At 41.6% G+C, this 15,722-nt stretch overlaps 1 protein-coding gene and 1 long non-coding RNA gene across 9 annotated transcripts in view; one reads left to right on the forward strand and one right to left on the reverse strand.

The window, feature by feature from the left end:
- The window catches only part of ELAVL4 (ELAV like RNA binding protein 4), a 147,531-nt gene extending 144,577 nt beyond the window's left edge, over window positions 1-2,954 (forward strand). For 5 of the 7 annotated variants that reach the window (XM_040470183.1, XM_040470181.1, XM_040470179.1 and 2 more), the window contains exon 7: window positions 137-2,954. In XM_040470183.1, the coding sequence (XP_040326117.1) occupies window positions 137-506 (370 nt within the window). In that variant the 3' untranslated portion in view covers window positions 507-2,954. The remainder of the gene's footprint in view (window positions 1-136) is intronic. The other 2 variants (XM_040470178.1, XM_040470185.1) reach the window with 1 other exon arrangement.
- Window positions 1-15,722, reverse strand: part of LOC121027099 (uncharacterized) — an 86,446-nt gene that overhangs the window by 6,656 nt on the left and 64,068 nt on the right. The window contains exon 4 of one of the 2 annotated variants that reach the window (XR_005788559.1): window positions 5,544-5,705. This is a non-coding gene — a long non-coding RNA (uncharacterized LOC121027099). Of the gene's footprint in view, window positions 1-5,482; window positions 5,706-15,722 lie in introns of those variants that run through there. The other variant, XR_005788560.1, reaches the window with a different exon arrangement.

The following is a 15,722-nucleotide window of genomic DNA, read 5'->3' on the forward strand; positions in this document are numbered from 1 at the left end:
ATTCCATTCAGAAGAAATGCCACAGACATTAGTTGTTGCATTTTGGTTTTTAAACCTTGAAGACTCTCCTGCAAACACTCACTCAGCCCTCTGCCCCATGTCTGTGTCTGTGCATCTGTGTGTTATCCGTGGTCAGACTGATGTCTGGACCAGTCCCCCCTTCTGCCTGTCCCCCCAGGTTCTCCCCAATCACCATTGACGGAATGACAAGCCTTGTGGGAATGAACATCCCTGGTCACACAGGAACAGGCTGGTGCATCTTTGTCTACAACCTGTCCCCTGATTCCGACGAGAGTGTCCTCTGGCAGCTCTTCGGCCCCTTTGGCGCAGTGAACAACGTTAAGGTCATCCGCGACTTCAACACCAATAAGTGCAAGGGATTCGGCTTTGTCACCATGACCAACTATGATGAGGCAGCCATGGCCATTGCCAGCCTCAACGGGTACCGCCTAGGAGACCGAGTGTTGCAAGTTTCCTTTAAAACCAACAAAGCCCACAAGTCCTGAATTTCCCATCCTTACTTATTAAAATATATATATAAATATATACGAACAACACACACACACACACACACACACACATACACACACACACACACACACACACACACAAAAGAGAGAGAAACAAACTTTTCGAGGCTTATATTCAACCATGGACTTTATAAGCCAGTGTTGCCTAAGTATTAAAACATTGGATTATCCTGAGGTGTACCAGGAAAGGATTTTATAATGCTTAGAAAAAAAAAGAAAAAAAAACAAAAAAATACCTTTGATGCATTGAATGTTCTTTCATAGCTGTCGTTGTTGAATATAATATACATAGATAGCGATGTGCAGGGATTTTAACCCAGCCAGCTAACTTTACTACCTTCCTTGAAGGTGGGTCTTTTTAAGATGACCATTCGCTCATTTGAAGAAGAAAAACAAAAAACAAAAAAAAAAAATAAAAATAAAACAATTTTTACAAAGTAATGGGATTCAAAGAAAGAAAAAAAAGATTTTTTTTTTGTCAAAAAGTTGATCCAATCAGATTGGTTAAAAAAACCCCCACACAAATTAAAGAGGAATAATAAAAATTGCAAAAATGAAAAAAAAAAACTTTTGCAAATTTTTTTATTTTTCCTTTTTTCTTTTATATCATGTGAACTAAAAACAGTCTTCTGTTAGGGGATGGGGGCAAGGGGGATACCTGATGACATTAACAATTTAATAACATTAACATTGTTGCCAAAGAGGTGGTCTCTTTGCTGAAAATGGGTTTCAAGAAAAATCTATTTTTATAAAATATAAAGAATTTTTACAAGAGAATCTGGATTTGAGAAAAAAATATTTTGACTGGCTAATTTAGGGGAAATTGACAACTTTGTCGCGTTCATACTGCACTGGTAACTTTTTAGAGATCAAGATGTGTGTTTTAAACTGGATTCGTAGACTGTTTTTTGAAGGATGGGCTATAAACAGATGATCTTCATATCTTTTCATAGCATGTAATAATAATAAAAAAACAATTATTAATTACTAGGGGAAAGGAGTGTTCGTTCTACCCAGGGTACCACAGTTCCCCACAGTCAAAACCCAAAAGCAAGGAGATGAGTTGAAAGACAGTTTTTCTTTAAGTCATCAGTATGGGATGTCAGCAGAACAAAAATTAAAAAGATTAATTTTCCTTTTGATCTAAAACTTCCTTAGTTTGAGCAGTAGGTGCTACGAAATTATTTACATATCTTAGTATCATAGTTAAATGTAATGTGTTTAGGAGAGGAAAACAAAAGATACATTTGCTTTAAATTCATTAAGGAATTTTCAAATTCACTTTGTAGCCCATGCTGGTAGAATTGGGCTGTGTTGGTACATTTGAAACACTGTTTATGTTGCTTGAAACACTTATTTATTTAATCGCCGATGTGATGATGCCTATGGCCGAGATCAAATATAGCTAGATTGGCTAGACTACTTATTTGTTTACTTAAACTATGGGAAGAAGCATATTATTGTGTCATTCTGTTGTGTGTGTATGTGTATATACAATATAAATATATATATATAAAGTTATTTTTTCTTTGGGTTAATTTATTATAAGTTGTAACACTTGGCTAGTTTTGTTTGTATATGTCTTAAAATGTTTTCTTATGATATTTAAGTGACAGTTAAAGAGGTATCAAGGTAACTTGTGTAGAACTATTGTTTGATATATTGTCATGTTTGTTGTGAATATTTTTTCTTACTGCACAGTAGAAAAATAAAAACAACTGGGTCTTTATTTTAATGTAATTCAGATTGGGGAAAAAAAAAACAGAGCTAAGGGAACAAAATGACTGAGGGAGCATTCTCCCACGTCCAGTGCACTGATCATTTTAGTATGTTTGTGCTTTGTACGGTTATATATTTAAAACAAAAACAAAACAAAAAAATACAAGGGTTCATGCTCTTCCCTGGGTAATAGAAACAGTTACTCGCTATGCATAATCTAGTTGATAGTTAAATTTGCTATTGCTTTTCTTGTCTTGTTATATAAAATCTTTTCAATACAAGTTTAGTCTTAATGGTAATAAAACGTTATGGTTATTTATAACTTGTGCTTATTTTGTGCGTTTTTTCCCATGCTGAACCCACTAAGTGCATGTAGACAGAACTGTTGTTTTCACACTGAAGAGGCAAACTGTAGTAGTAGTCGTAGTGGTAGACAGATAACGAAAACCAAGGCTGCATCATAGACTCCTCCTTTAAATTTTTTTTCTGTTTTTTTTTCCTCTTTTCGGTTTTGAAAAAAAAAAAAAAACACCAGATTTCAGTTCAAAGAACACTCGTTCAACATTCAGGGAAAACTTTTTACATCACCTGCTATGAATGAACGCAGTTTGCTGGCAAAGTTTTGATGCATTTGCTAAGCATTAGTGGGAAAGGCGTGCCAAAATCTCTTCTCTATAATGTGTTCACTCTTGGGGGAAAAAAAAAGGAAAAAAAATCTTAGGACCAGGCAGTTGTATACTTTAGTTATAATGAATGACTTCATGTTAATCTTGCTAGTTTAGATGATTTCTGAGGGAAAGTATTGTAAATGTTTTTTTTTTCACAATCTTGTTGTGTTTGAATTATTTGTACTTTATCTGTCCAGACAATAAATGAAAGTGTGTAGAATGGATTTGAGCTTCCCAGATTTTTAAATGTGTTCATTCAAACTTTTTTTGTAGCATCTTCAAATTTCCCCAGTAATTTTATCATTAAACAAACGCAAAAAAAAAAAAAAAAAAAAAAAGGTAGAGTAAAATTGTGTTTTGCAACTTAGCCCAGTCTCTCAAAGTCAATTCGGTATTCAAAAGTCATTGCCCTAGTTCCATACCAGTAAAAGTGTGGGCTCCTGCCGGCAGTATCCACATCATCTGGGAGCTTGTTAAAATGCAGAATCTCGGGCTGAATGCAAATCTATATTTAACCAGATCCCCAGGTGAATCACTGGTACTTTAAAGTGACGAACACTGCACTGATTGATAAGAAGCTGGTACATTTGGCATTATGTTTGGCATTGTGATACATTTAGTGTCGGTTATTCATTTATAAGCATATTTGTGACTTGTTCAGAAGAAAGGAAGTCACTGCTTGCAGAGCATCTCCTGTCCGGCTGTGTGCTGTCCTCTACATTCTCTCACTTTGTCCTCCAGCAATCTGGGAGAGGTGGATAGCACTGTCCTCATTTCACTGATGGTAAGACTGAGGTTCAATGAGATTAAGTAACTTGAAACAGCTGGCAAGTCTCCAGCTGGGGCTTGACTCCAAGTCTGAGACGACTGCACAGCACCTCAGCGTTGAGACTGCAGAGCTGGAGCAGTCTTTAGGAAACAGACCATTTACATTGGAAGTGGTAGCAAAACAAGAAAGGTTACCTTGTTATGTTAGCATTCATTTTTGCTTAGAAGTAGCAAATATTTGACTTTCTTACTTCCAATAGAAACCTAAACAAGGACTTAACTTATACAGTGTATAAAAACATGGATTTTAAGCTCAACCTCAAGGGGGGGGACTAAATGTCTAAGGTATCATGAAGTCATATTAAACTGTTCCCTTAAATTTACAGATGAGCTTTTTAGTGATTTCCCGATACAACCACTCATTGATGATCTACTGTCTTTCGTTTTCATTTTCTCACTAATTGAAAATTCATAATACCTCATAAAACATCACCATCCATAAACTGACACTAGCAGAAGAAATGCCTCTAAGTGAGCCAGATGAAGAAATAGTCAGATTCTCTTTCATTTCTCGTTACCCTTCCCCTTTTTTATTATTATATTAAATTACCACAGTAGTTGGGATAATTAAATTCAGGGCAAAGAATGGGATTTAATTAACCAAGCTAAATATTAAAACGAAGTCAGCCTGAACTTTACATAGATGAACTTGAGGGTTCTTATTTCAGTTTTATTTAAAGACAAGTCCCTAAGTTTCTTTTCTGAAGAAAAATGCACAAATAGCTGCCCCCAGGGAAAACGGCTTCACAAACATGTGTATAGGGTCTAAAAATGTTACTGCTAAACCTAAGATAGTTATTACCAATCATCACCATCTCTGATCCTTAAAAGTGTCATTTTAGCGTACTTTAAATGAATGGATACATTATTTTGGAATATTGGAAGTTGGTGGAATCTTACCAGTTCATGTAGTTCACTCCCCAGCCTGCAACAGACCTATCTTGACAGTTTCACAAAGAGCTGTACGTGTTTAAATAGGTCTTTAAAATATCCATGGAAGACCATTCTATATACACTCTCTTGGTAGCACTTCCCAACATCAGCATAACATGTCTGCCTAACAACTAATAAAAAATTCATTTTGCTGTGAGTGTAAGCCTGTACCTTAAATCTCCAGACAAACGTTATATAGTTTCTTGTAGGTGTTTGTGGGAAAGTTTTAGCAAATCACAAGAAAGCAGAGGCTATTACATTTTTTTTTTTTTAGGTCCTAGGTACGTTATGTTTTACTTGGATGAAAAATTGCATGTCAGGGAAGGCTGAAGGCATTTACTTAGTGTTATTTTTCTCAGACTGATAGGAAGAGTGCAAAAAACATGTGCTTGTGTCTGTAACCATCCTACATCATCACCACCAGCATCAAAACTACTTACATCTGACCAAAAGGATCAAAGAGTGACCAAATGTTAGTTACAGTCAGAACAGTTTATCAACTTGGGTCCTGTTTAAATTTCTTTCATCGAGATCAGTCATTATTTGTTCACTTATAAATGAAACATTTAAATCCCAAAGAACAACACTTAAAAGTACATTTGAAACTCACAAAGTCTCATAGGGCTCCTGTGCAGTCAGTATTTGTGTCTGACTACCTTAACCTTGTCAAAATTTGGCACTTAATCACCTTTCACCATAGGCAATTCAGGAAACTCAGTTCCAATTGTTTTGCCCTTACTTTCTGTAAGTACTATGCATTTGTTCTTCAACAGACATATACATGCAAATACACAGAGGCAAGCATTTGTACAACTGAGTAGGAAATGGGGTGTTTTACTTTCACTTGCAAATTCAAAAATCATACCTGACAAGGCAGCATTAATGGAAAGAGTGTGTCTTCTAAATGGAAGAGTCATTAAAATCTTAATTTGAGGTCATCCTGCCAGGATCCATTCCACAGCCTTAACACATGCTCATGGAGCACAGCTGTATAATATCCCTACACCCTTCACTGCCTTTGTTCTACCTGGAAAAGAGAATAATAAAAGGAAATTACATTTTATTTCCATGAGCTACAATCAAGTTTTAATATTGTCCAAAAATGACTCGTAGCATTCCTTTATCTTATTAGCTTTTTGGCATATTAAGTAATAAGATAATTTCTCATGGTACAGTATTTATGTAAGAATCATATTTCTCTCTGTGCAGATCACTTACAGAAGTGTCTGTTAACAGGAGAGAATGATGCGTAATCGGCACTTAAGATTAAAATAGACCTGAGAACATAAAAGTGTTCCTTCAATTAAAGGAATAGCATTTCTTCAGTCTCCTCTTTTTTTTTTTTTTTTTTTTTTTGTTTCTGCAGCAGAATGAAAACTGGCTTAAAATCACCCAACCCCAGGTTAATTACAGGAAGGTTTCCCTATGCAAGTCCAGCTTAATCTACTAGTGGTTCAAATGCAAAGTAGACTCACATGCCACTCCAGGATTCCATGTAATTATTTTAAACAGTTTCCACCAAAGTCCTTGAGGTTTAAGAGATTATTTCTAGAAAGAGCACAAGCGTTTATTATCTTTCCAATATGCCAGGCACTATACATTTAGCATTTGGTCCTTCTGCCAACTCAGGAGTATCATCCTCCTTTTACATAGAGCAAAAAGAGATTCGGAAGAGATTTGTTATCTCTGCCTGACCTCAAAGCCCCCAGTTATACCACCCTGGCTATGAGCCAATTCTGTCATAATCAGAGCCAAAACAATTACCAAATGGTCCTTACTTCAATTAAAGGTGGAGATGAGTCCTGTTATGTAAGGAACAAGGGAAATAACATTAATGCATTGTGCCTGGGGTAATCCCCAACTCTTTAATGGAAAAACAGATCCAATAACGTTGATTTACAAGCAAATTGACAAGGAAAAACTAAAAATGAGAGTTTTTAAATACTGATGAGCAACAGTGTTTAAAAATGAAAATTTCGTTGACAAGTCTATTTAAACCACCAAAAGTCAATGAGGTGGAAAGGGGTTGAGGATAGGACCGACCATAGGATAAAAAATGTTTACAAGCTAAGCCAGCCACACTTGGAGCTGACCCTTCAAGTCTCCCTCAGAGAGAAAGTCATCATGTGAACAATATCACCATGATGAGAGCTCCTTTTGCTATCTGTATTGCCTCCAAATCCTCAGAACATTCGTAGGAGGCACTATAATCCTTATTTTACACCTGACAAAAGAGGCTCAGAGATGTTGTGCATCTTGCCCAAGGTTTTACAGCATGTCGCAGAATTGGAATTTACACCCGTTGTCTGGCTCCAAGGCAAGGTCTTTCCACTATACCACACTGAGGGCCTTTCAGTGTGAAACCACACTTGTTGCACCCCCACCTACCTGTGATGTAAGGTAGGCTGGGGGTGGGAGAATCAACCTAAGCCTTGTCTACATGAGAACCTCTGCTCTGGACATCTGCTACAGGCCAGGCACTGAGGTAGGGCACACAGCAATAAACAAACATATTCAGCATTTTTTTTCTCCCACCTATTTTGTACATGGCACTGTGCAATGGGTTATGACAGGAAACAAGAAAAGAAAGGAAATTTAGAGTTTTGTTATAAAGAAAAGCCATATGAAACAATTATTTAGCCATGCCAGGTAGCTTCTGTGCTAGAAGGAGAATTACAAGAAATTCTGAAAAATCTGTGGGGAGTGAAACAGTATTTTGGTACCCAGAGAGGAAAGAGAGTATGGCCTGGTAGAAGGAGGACAAGCACTATTGAAATAAAGTTCTAAGTTTGGATCCCAGGGCAAATTGTTTAATGTCTCTGAGAGTCCTGATCAGAGAAGGACAGATTAGAAATAAAATATGTCAAGTTCCTGGCACTCGATGAAGAGTACAGTTGACTATTAAACAACACTGGACCTAGGGACACTGACCTCCACATAGTCAAAAATCCATATATAACTTTGACTCTCCCAAAACTTAAGTACTAATAGCCTGCTGTTGACCAGAAGCTTTACCAATAACACACAGTTGATTAACACATATTTTGTATGTTACATGTGTTATATATGCTATTCTTACAATAAAATAAGCTTGAGAAAAGAAAATATTATTCTCCTAATTTTTTAATGTTTATTTTTGAGAGAGAGTGAGACAAATATGAGTGGAGGAGGGGCAGAAAGAGGGAGACACAGAATCTGAAGCAGGCTCCAGGCTCTGAGCTGTCAGCCCAGAGCCCAACACGAGGCTTAAACTCACAAATCATGAGATCATGACCTGAACCAAAGTCAGATGCTTAACTGACTGAGCTACCCAGGTGCCCTGAGAAAAGAAAATATTATTAAGAAAAACATAAGGAAGAGAAAATACATCTACAGTGCCGTAAAAATAAATCCATACGTAAGTGGATTCTCACAGTTCAAATACAACAATACAACAGGGACCACAGACCCTGTCGGTCCCTCCTCTGGTGCCTGGCCACTACAGTGATTCTGCCATTCCACCTCCTCCCTGGGACTCTTCAGTGATGCTCCCTTTACCAGCTGTCCAATTCTCTCTAAATAAACTGCTCAAATTCTAGAGAGAGGAACCTGAATGCCTTGGTTCATTGGCATTCACAGGCTGCTGGCACAATTAATTCCCTTTCTCATAGACCAACCTGGTCCTGAAGCCAGAGCTGAAGTCACATGCTACACAACATGGCCTGCTGGCGAAGAATGGCTTGGGGGAGTTGCCCTGAGCAGGGGCTTGGGGCAGGACAGGCAGCTTGGACAGCCTGTGCAGTACAGTGGGAAGCGGCTGGGCAAGATGGAGTGGAGACAGGCCTTCCAGGGATTGGTGAGGGGATGGCGATAGGTGCTAAGGAACATAGGTAGACAGCAGTGGGAGGATAGCAGAGGAATACTGATATCCCCAAGCCCTGCTTGTCTTTGCTGTAGGCACAAGAAAGACTCATATGTTCTGTCTCAAGATGACAAACAGATCCAATTAGACTATTTGTAAAGGGCAGCCCTCCCCCACTTGTCACACAGTCAGCCTGGTCTTTGCCTGCTTAGTTAGCTATGGAAAGCCCTTGGAAGTCAGTTCAATCTCCTCATTTGAATCCTTGGGAGAAAAAAGGGCTTTGGGTTGCCCAATCCTACCCTAGGTGACTAGCTCCTTATCCCATCCTACAAACATTAGGATTCCTCTCCTTAGAATGCCCTTTCTGAACCACTGCTCCACCCCCAACCAGGCCCCATTTCACTCAACACACACACACACACACACACACACACACACACACACACACAATCCACATGACTAATCCTACATGTTCAGCTCACAATTCAGTCCCTCCTGAGAACCTTTCATACCCCTCAGGCTAGGTTAGGGATTCCTGGACAATCCCATATCCCTCTCCTTTCCTGTCTCACAGCACACTTTGACACCCCACATTTGTACCACTGTATGCATGCCTCCCTGGGGATGGAGGAATCAAATGTAGTGCCTACCTTGGAAGAGCTCAAACGCAGGCAGAGCACTGAAGAACAAGAACAAAACCAGAGGTTGTTTGGGGAGCACAGAGAAAAAAAAACAGTCAAGTGTAACTTTGGTAGGGAAGGGTGAGACTGAAGTGTAATAAGAAAGGCATCCTTAGACATGTGTAGGAATCAGCTTTACCTTGAAGGATGAATCAGACTTGGACAGGCAGGCATTGGGGCAAGGTCAGGAGCATCACAATGGGAACCATGGAAGTGACCCAGGACCAGGAGTCAGAATCCTCAGCCCCCTGACTTACTGTGTGATATCACTGTACCTCACTGGGCCTCAGTTTCCCAGAAGTTAAGGGAAGGTGTTAGGGACTAGATGGTCTCTGATGGTCTTGCTCCTGCTTTCTCCTAGATTTTCATTTTCCCTTATGTTTTTCATTGATTCAGCAAATATTTATTAATTACTTACTGTATGGTACTGAGGATACAATGAGGGGACAAAAGAGATGTTTGTATACAGTTGGGGATGAATGCTGTTAAAGTCAAGTACAGGCTGCTCTGAAAGTAACAAGGACACCTGCCCATCGGAGAACAAGGAATGCCCTGCTACTGTGGCATTTGAGCTGAGGTCTGAAGGACGAGATGGGCATCCCTCATCCTAGGCAGAGGGGAAGAGCATGGACAAAGAGCCAGAGGTGGAGAGGAGGCTCAGTGGGAAGGAGCATAGTGACTCAGCAGTGGAGGTGGGGCTGGGGCTGGGCTGGGAGTGGTAGCAGGGACCTGATAACCCCTGCAAGCCACAGAGAGGACTTTGACCTTTACCTTAAAAGTAGTGGGAAGGACCCACATTCCAGCCAATGGATCATCTTCTCTCAGCCTCAATTAACTCATATATAAAATAGGGATGATAAAGCACCCACTTTACATGGTACTGGAAGAATCAAATGAATTAATATGTGTTAAGTGCTTAAAACACAACCTGGAAAATAGCAATAACAATAAAAATGTTTGCTATCACCATCATCATCATTAGCAACATCATCACCATCATCTCATCATTATTCATCTGGCTAATTCTCACACATTCCTCAAAATTCAGCATGGATGCCATCTCTTCGGGAGCTCCTTCCCTGACTTCCCAGTCAGATTATGTACCACTCCCCTGGGCTCCCAAAGTCCCTGTGCTTCCGTCTCTCAGCCTGCAGAGTAATTTGCTGTTTACATCTCTGCCTTCACCACTAAACTGTAAGCTCATCAAGGGGAAAGGACGGTGACCTACTTGTCAGCACAAGATTGGGCACAAAAAGAATGTCAGTGAAGGTGCTCAATTGTGGTAGGCCGAATAACGCCCCCCAAGATGTTCACACGCTAACCCTTGAACCTTGAGAATATGTTACCTTATGCGATAAATGTGACTTTGCAAATGTGTGAAAAAGTTAAGGATCCTGAGATGGGGAGATTATCCTGAATTATCTAGGTGAGCCCAATATGATCATAAGGGCAGCAAGAAGGCAGCAGGGAGATCAATCAGTAGTAGGAGATGTGATGACAGAAGGAAAAGATTGGGCCCATGAGCCAAGGAATGCAGGTGGTTCTTACAAGCTGAAAAAGGTAAGGACCTCCAGAACTGTAAGAGAATAAACTGACGTTTTAAGGTTACTCCGTTTGTGGTAATTTATTACAGCAGCAAAAGGAAATTAATGTGCCAGCCAAACATGAAGCAGGGATTAGAGAAAGAATAATTGTGGGAGAAGCGAATGCTCAGACCAAGCACTCTCTGACCCCATCACATCAGTGAGAGCTGGGGTGATGTTTATGGTGGCCCCTCTGCCTGCTGTGTCAGAATACCCTCATCAAACTGGGCCCCCCAGAAGCAGATGCCACTGCCATTTTAACTTCATCCCTGGTCTTTCAACTTGGTAGACCGAGAAAGGGGGAAAAGTGTGTCCAAAGAGATGAGTGCACTGTTTCTCCAGGCTCCAGAGGATAGAGGCTAGAGTATCAAGTGCAGTAATGGAAGGAACACTGGCTCAGGAGACCTGGGTTCAATTTCCAGCCCTACCACCAATTTCTTGTGTGATTTTGAACAAATATTATGTTCCAGACAAGCTCTTTCTCTTCTGTTCCACGTCCCAATCAATGGTGGGAAACCAGGAATATTTTTAAACTCTACCCCTTTCCCTCAACCATCCAATCAATTACCAAATCCTGTGAATTTTACCTCCTGAAAATTTCCCAAATTCATCCCCTTCTCCCCCTCTTCATGGCTGCTATCCTAGTTTAAGTCTCATCTGCTCATCAGAGACAACTGGACATCTTCTATGTACATGGATTCTGGCACTAACCTCACAGGAGACCTCCCTTCCTTAACATCTGTACCCCTCCTATCCCCTCAGTCAGAATGAGCTGCCTAAAATATCCACCTGACCAAATGCCTTCTCGGCCTAAATCCCCTGAGGAGAGTCCCAAACAGGTGACAGTCCAGATGTCTGAGCATGACTTCAAGGCCCTGCATTATCTAGGCTCTGACTGCTTAACTAGCCTCATCCTCTCCTCTTCCTGCCTCATGGTTTATATTAAACCATGCAAAACTGCCTATATTAATTCTCTTCTTCCTTTCTAACAGAACCTAATTTTATTAAGGCAACAAAATGCCTAGCTTCAAAACATCTTTCAGTTTTTCTTACAGTTAGAGGTGGCCACATCACACAGCTATGGCCAATGAGATGTAACAAGTCCCTGGTGAGGTTTCCAGGAAAGATCTAAAAGACAGCAAACTCAGCTGACATTCTACTTTCCCTTTGTCATTGTCCTCCCCACCTCTTCTTTCTTCCCCCCTGTAATGCTGATGTGATATCTGGAGCTGCAGGTGCCATGTTGCAACAATGAAGGCAACAGCCAATAACCATGAATGACAGAATTGAAACACATGAGGCACCATGGTCCTCAGTAGCATCTCTTAGCTGCTACAGCAGCCCGGATTGTCTTCCCTGTGCTTCTCATTACATGAGAAAAAAATACATTCCTTACTGCAGGGTTTCCCAGCCAGTGAACACATTCTTATTGATGTTCTCATTCTATTTCCTTGACATTCTGAGCAGCTGGGTGATGCTCTGGGCTGTCAGAGTCCCCAGGCCATTTATTTCTGACCCCAAACAGCCTGTCCCTCTACCCTATTGGGACAAAAAAATATTATTGTATGTATGACACTATGTGAAAAAGGTTAGACAACTTTGCCTCACTGATTTAAGTTTGATTATTACCCTGTCCCACTTGGCCATTACCTATGCCTCCCAGTCTGACCACATTGAAGAGACTCACATTGGTCTTCAGACCCACCCAGATGTCCAATGCCCCTACAAATGCCTGCTATCCCCACCTCTAGGAGTTCCATCCCCACCTGCCTCCATATCTCCATTGCCTTATTACTGCCTGCATCAGTCTTCCATGCATCTAAGGACTCCCCATTCAGCAGCACTGACCTATTTCTGACCTCTGATGCTCCTTGGGGATTCAATTCCTGCCATCCCACTAACTGGAAGATCTCAGTGTCTTTTCTTACCTCCAGATCTACAGGGCTCATTTTTCTCTCTCTTGCTCATTCTCTCACTCTTGCTCATCATTAGGGATGCACCCTCCTTTTCTCTTATCCCACTTGGCTAGGGAAGGAACAGTCCTACCATTGAGTTGCTTAGACCTCTGGTGACTTAGTAAAATCATTTTTTGGATATGCAGGGGTGGAGGTAGGTCAGAGTGGGCTAAGAAGTGCCTTTCGTCTAGTCCCTTTCATCCTCGAGCCTGTTTGCTAGTCTGGACCTCTGTGCCAGATGCTTTCCTCACTTACAGTGATGTTTTCTCTTGGGACCCTGTTGTTCTTATTGTAATCTGGCTGCTAACGCCCCTATCCCCAAGACCTCAGTGCCCATCAGTTACCCTTATATATGTCTGAGCCTTAAATACGAACCATCCAAGTTCTCATTCATGAAGTCTATGTCAACCCGGGGATGTAGCTAGACACTGGAAGGGCATGGAATATATGTAGAGTCCTGAGCCTCCTGCTACAGAATAAATGATTAAATTCTCTAGGCCTCAGTGTCCCTATCTGTAAATGCAGAACCAGGTCTATGTGAATTCAGCTATACCATGCTGACACTAGAAGGAACCCCAGGGGAAGGCTCGAGGCCCAAGAATACATAGAACCAGTCTAGGAAGAAGGGGAGGGGGAGAAATGAGGGGGAGAGGAAGTTTTCATCAGGTGCTGAGCTTTCACTGCCAAAAAATTTCTCACAAACAAACCCACCCCAGCAAAGGAAGCTACTGTCGGCTGGCACACTGCAGAAAAGAAGGCGGGCACGAGGCCTCATTAATCCAGCAACTGTGGGATCAGTTGCAGATACCCCCAGCCCACCCACTTCTCACCATCTGCTGCTGCTGCCGCGGAGCCGGAGGCGTGCAGCTCTGGTGGGCGTCCAGCCGGCAGCCGGCAGAGGGCCTGGACCCTAAACTGTGGGGCAGCCTCAGCATGGGGACCCGCGCATTCCCTTGAGCCAGCTTGGGCCCCAAGGGTGTCTCCTACTCTCCGTCCCCACCCACCAAGCCACGCCACGACCCTCAATGAAGTTCTGCTTTGAAAGCAGCTGAGGGAGAAGCCTCAGTGCCCCGAACAAACACTAAGCAAATAAAAGACTAAATGACATTGATTGAAAACCCACTGTGTGCTGGGCACATACCTCATCTCCCACACTCCCCCCAAACCACAGTAAGGCTCCGAAACTAGTTCATCATAAGCCTTAATGATTTCAATACGCATATGGATGATGCCTCCAATATCCTGGCTTCTCAATTCCTCAGCCTTTGCTTCCCCTTCCACCTCATTACTCCTTTCCTGCTCAGACCTCAGATCTGAACACCCTAATGTTAGTTTCAAATGTCTCTGTCAGTGCCTACGTCCTCTCCCACTTCCTCTGGGAAACTGACTCAATCCCACTGGGACTTTCAATTTGCCTTGTACTGGCCCTTTCCCCCTCCCCCACCCCCACTGTCCTCATTCCCTTCCTAGCCAGTGTAAATTCCAAGATCAAACATCTAACCCTGCCTTGCATGCATTCATGATGTCCTGGCCAGCCCTCATTCCACTGCACCTGCTAGCTCTCCAGCTACTCTTCTCCTGCACCTTCACAGCTGCACATGACAAGAGGAAAATACATGCTAACGCCCCTCAGTCTCCCTTTAAATTAGGGACCACTAGCCTCACAGGGCCCCGAGACTACTTGCAGTAGCACTGTTTCTCTAATTCATTTTCTCTCCCTCCCTCTTGGATGGCGCTTTCCTGCTTTCTCCTCACTTTTCAAATTTCCAATTCCCCCTCCCCCATCTTCATTCTCAAGCAAAGACCCTGCTTCCTATCCTACTTTTCTGTCCATCTCTCAGTTTCTTCTTCATTTCTTTGACCTCTAAATGTTGAAGGCTGGTTTCTTGGGCCTTTAACTACATTCACTCCCCAGGATCACTCATCCAGGGTCATGGCTTTTAGTATAATTAACGTTCAGATGATTCTCATGTGTATTTCCAGCCCAGATCTCTGCCCTGAACTCTGGAGCCAAATACACAATTGCCAAGTTGACATCTCCACCTGACTGTCTTAAGGACATCTTATACTTAACAAAAAAAGAATAGCTTTTTACCCTCCTGTCCACCCAACCTGCTCTCTTCACCGTTTCAGCAAATGGCAGCACCATCCTACCAGTTGCTCAAGCCAAAACACTTGGGGTGACACTAACTCCATTTGCTTTTCTTCTATCCTTTAGAAAATTTCCCCTTCATGTAGAGATTGGTACCTATTTTGTTCACTATTATGACCTCAGCTCCTGAAAGAATGGCACTTAGTAGGTGCTCAATAAATATTTGCTAAATAAATGAATAATTAAATTAATAGCGATGAATGTCTTGGGCACCAAGTTATTCATCCATATGCTCATTAATAAATAATTACAGATTGGATAAAGGCTGAGAAGGAAGGTGCTGTGGGAGAAAATAACAGAGGGGTTCTACTTAGGGTAGAGGTCTTCTCCCTCAGAAAACGACTTTGAAATGGAACCTGAAAGATGAGAAGGAGTCATTGTGGAAGAGCCAAGCAAAGAACATCAGTGCAAAGGCCTGGAGGTGGGGAGAGTTTGAGGGGATCTAGGAAAGAAACGAATGGACAAAAGGGGCAGAAGAACAGTGAGGGAAGAAACAGAGGTGCCAGCAGACTTTGGATTGCTAAGCAGGGCCAAATCATGCAGGCTTTTGCAGACCTTAGTTAGGAATGTGGATTTTACTCTTATGTGGATCCTGAGAAACTTAACAGAAGACCATGGGGGAGGGGGAGGGGGAAAAAAAGTTAGAGAGGGAGGGAGCCAAACCATAAGAGACTCTTAAATTAAAACTAAGAATAAACTGAGGGTTGATGGGTGGTGGGAAGGTGGGGAGGGTGGGTGATGGGCATTGAGGAGGGCACCTGTTGGGATGAGCACTGAGTGTTGTATGGAAACCAATTTGACAATAAATTTCATATTAAATAAATAAAGTCCTC

Source organism: Herpailurus yagouaroundi, unplaced genomic scaffold (assembly GCF_014898765.1).
Source record: "Herpailurus yagouaroundi ecotype Mexico unplaced genomic scaffold, PumYag 77, whole genome shotgun sequence".
Lineage (NCBI taxonomy): Eukaryota > Metazoa > Chordata > Mammalia > Carnivora > Felidae > Herpailurus > Herpailurus yagouaroundi.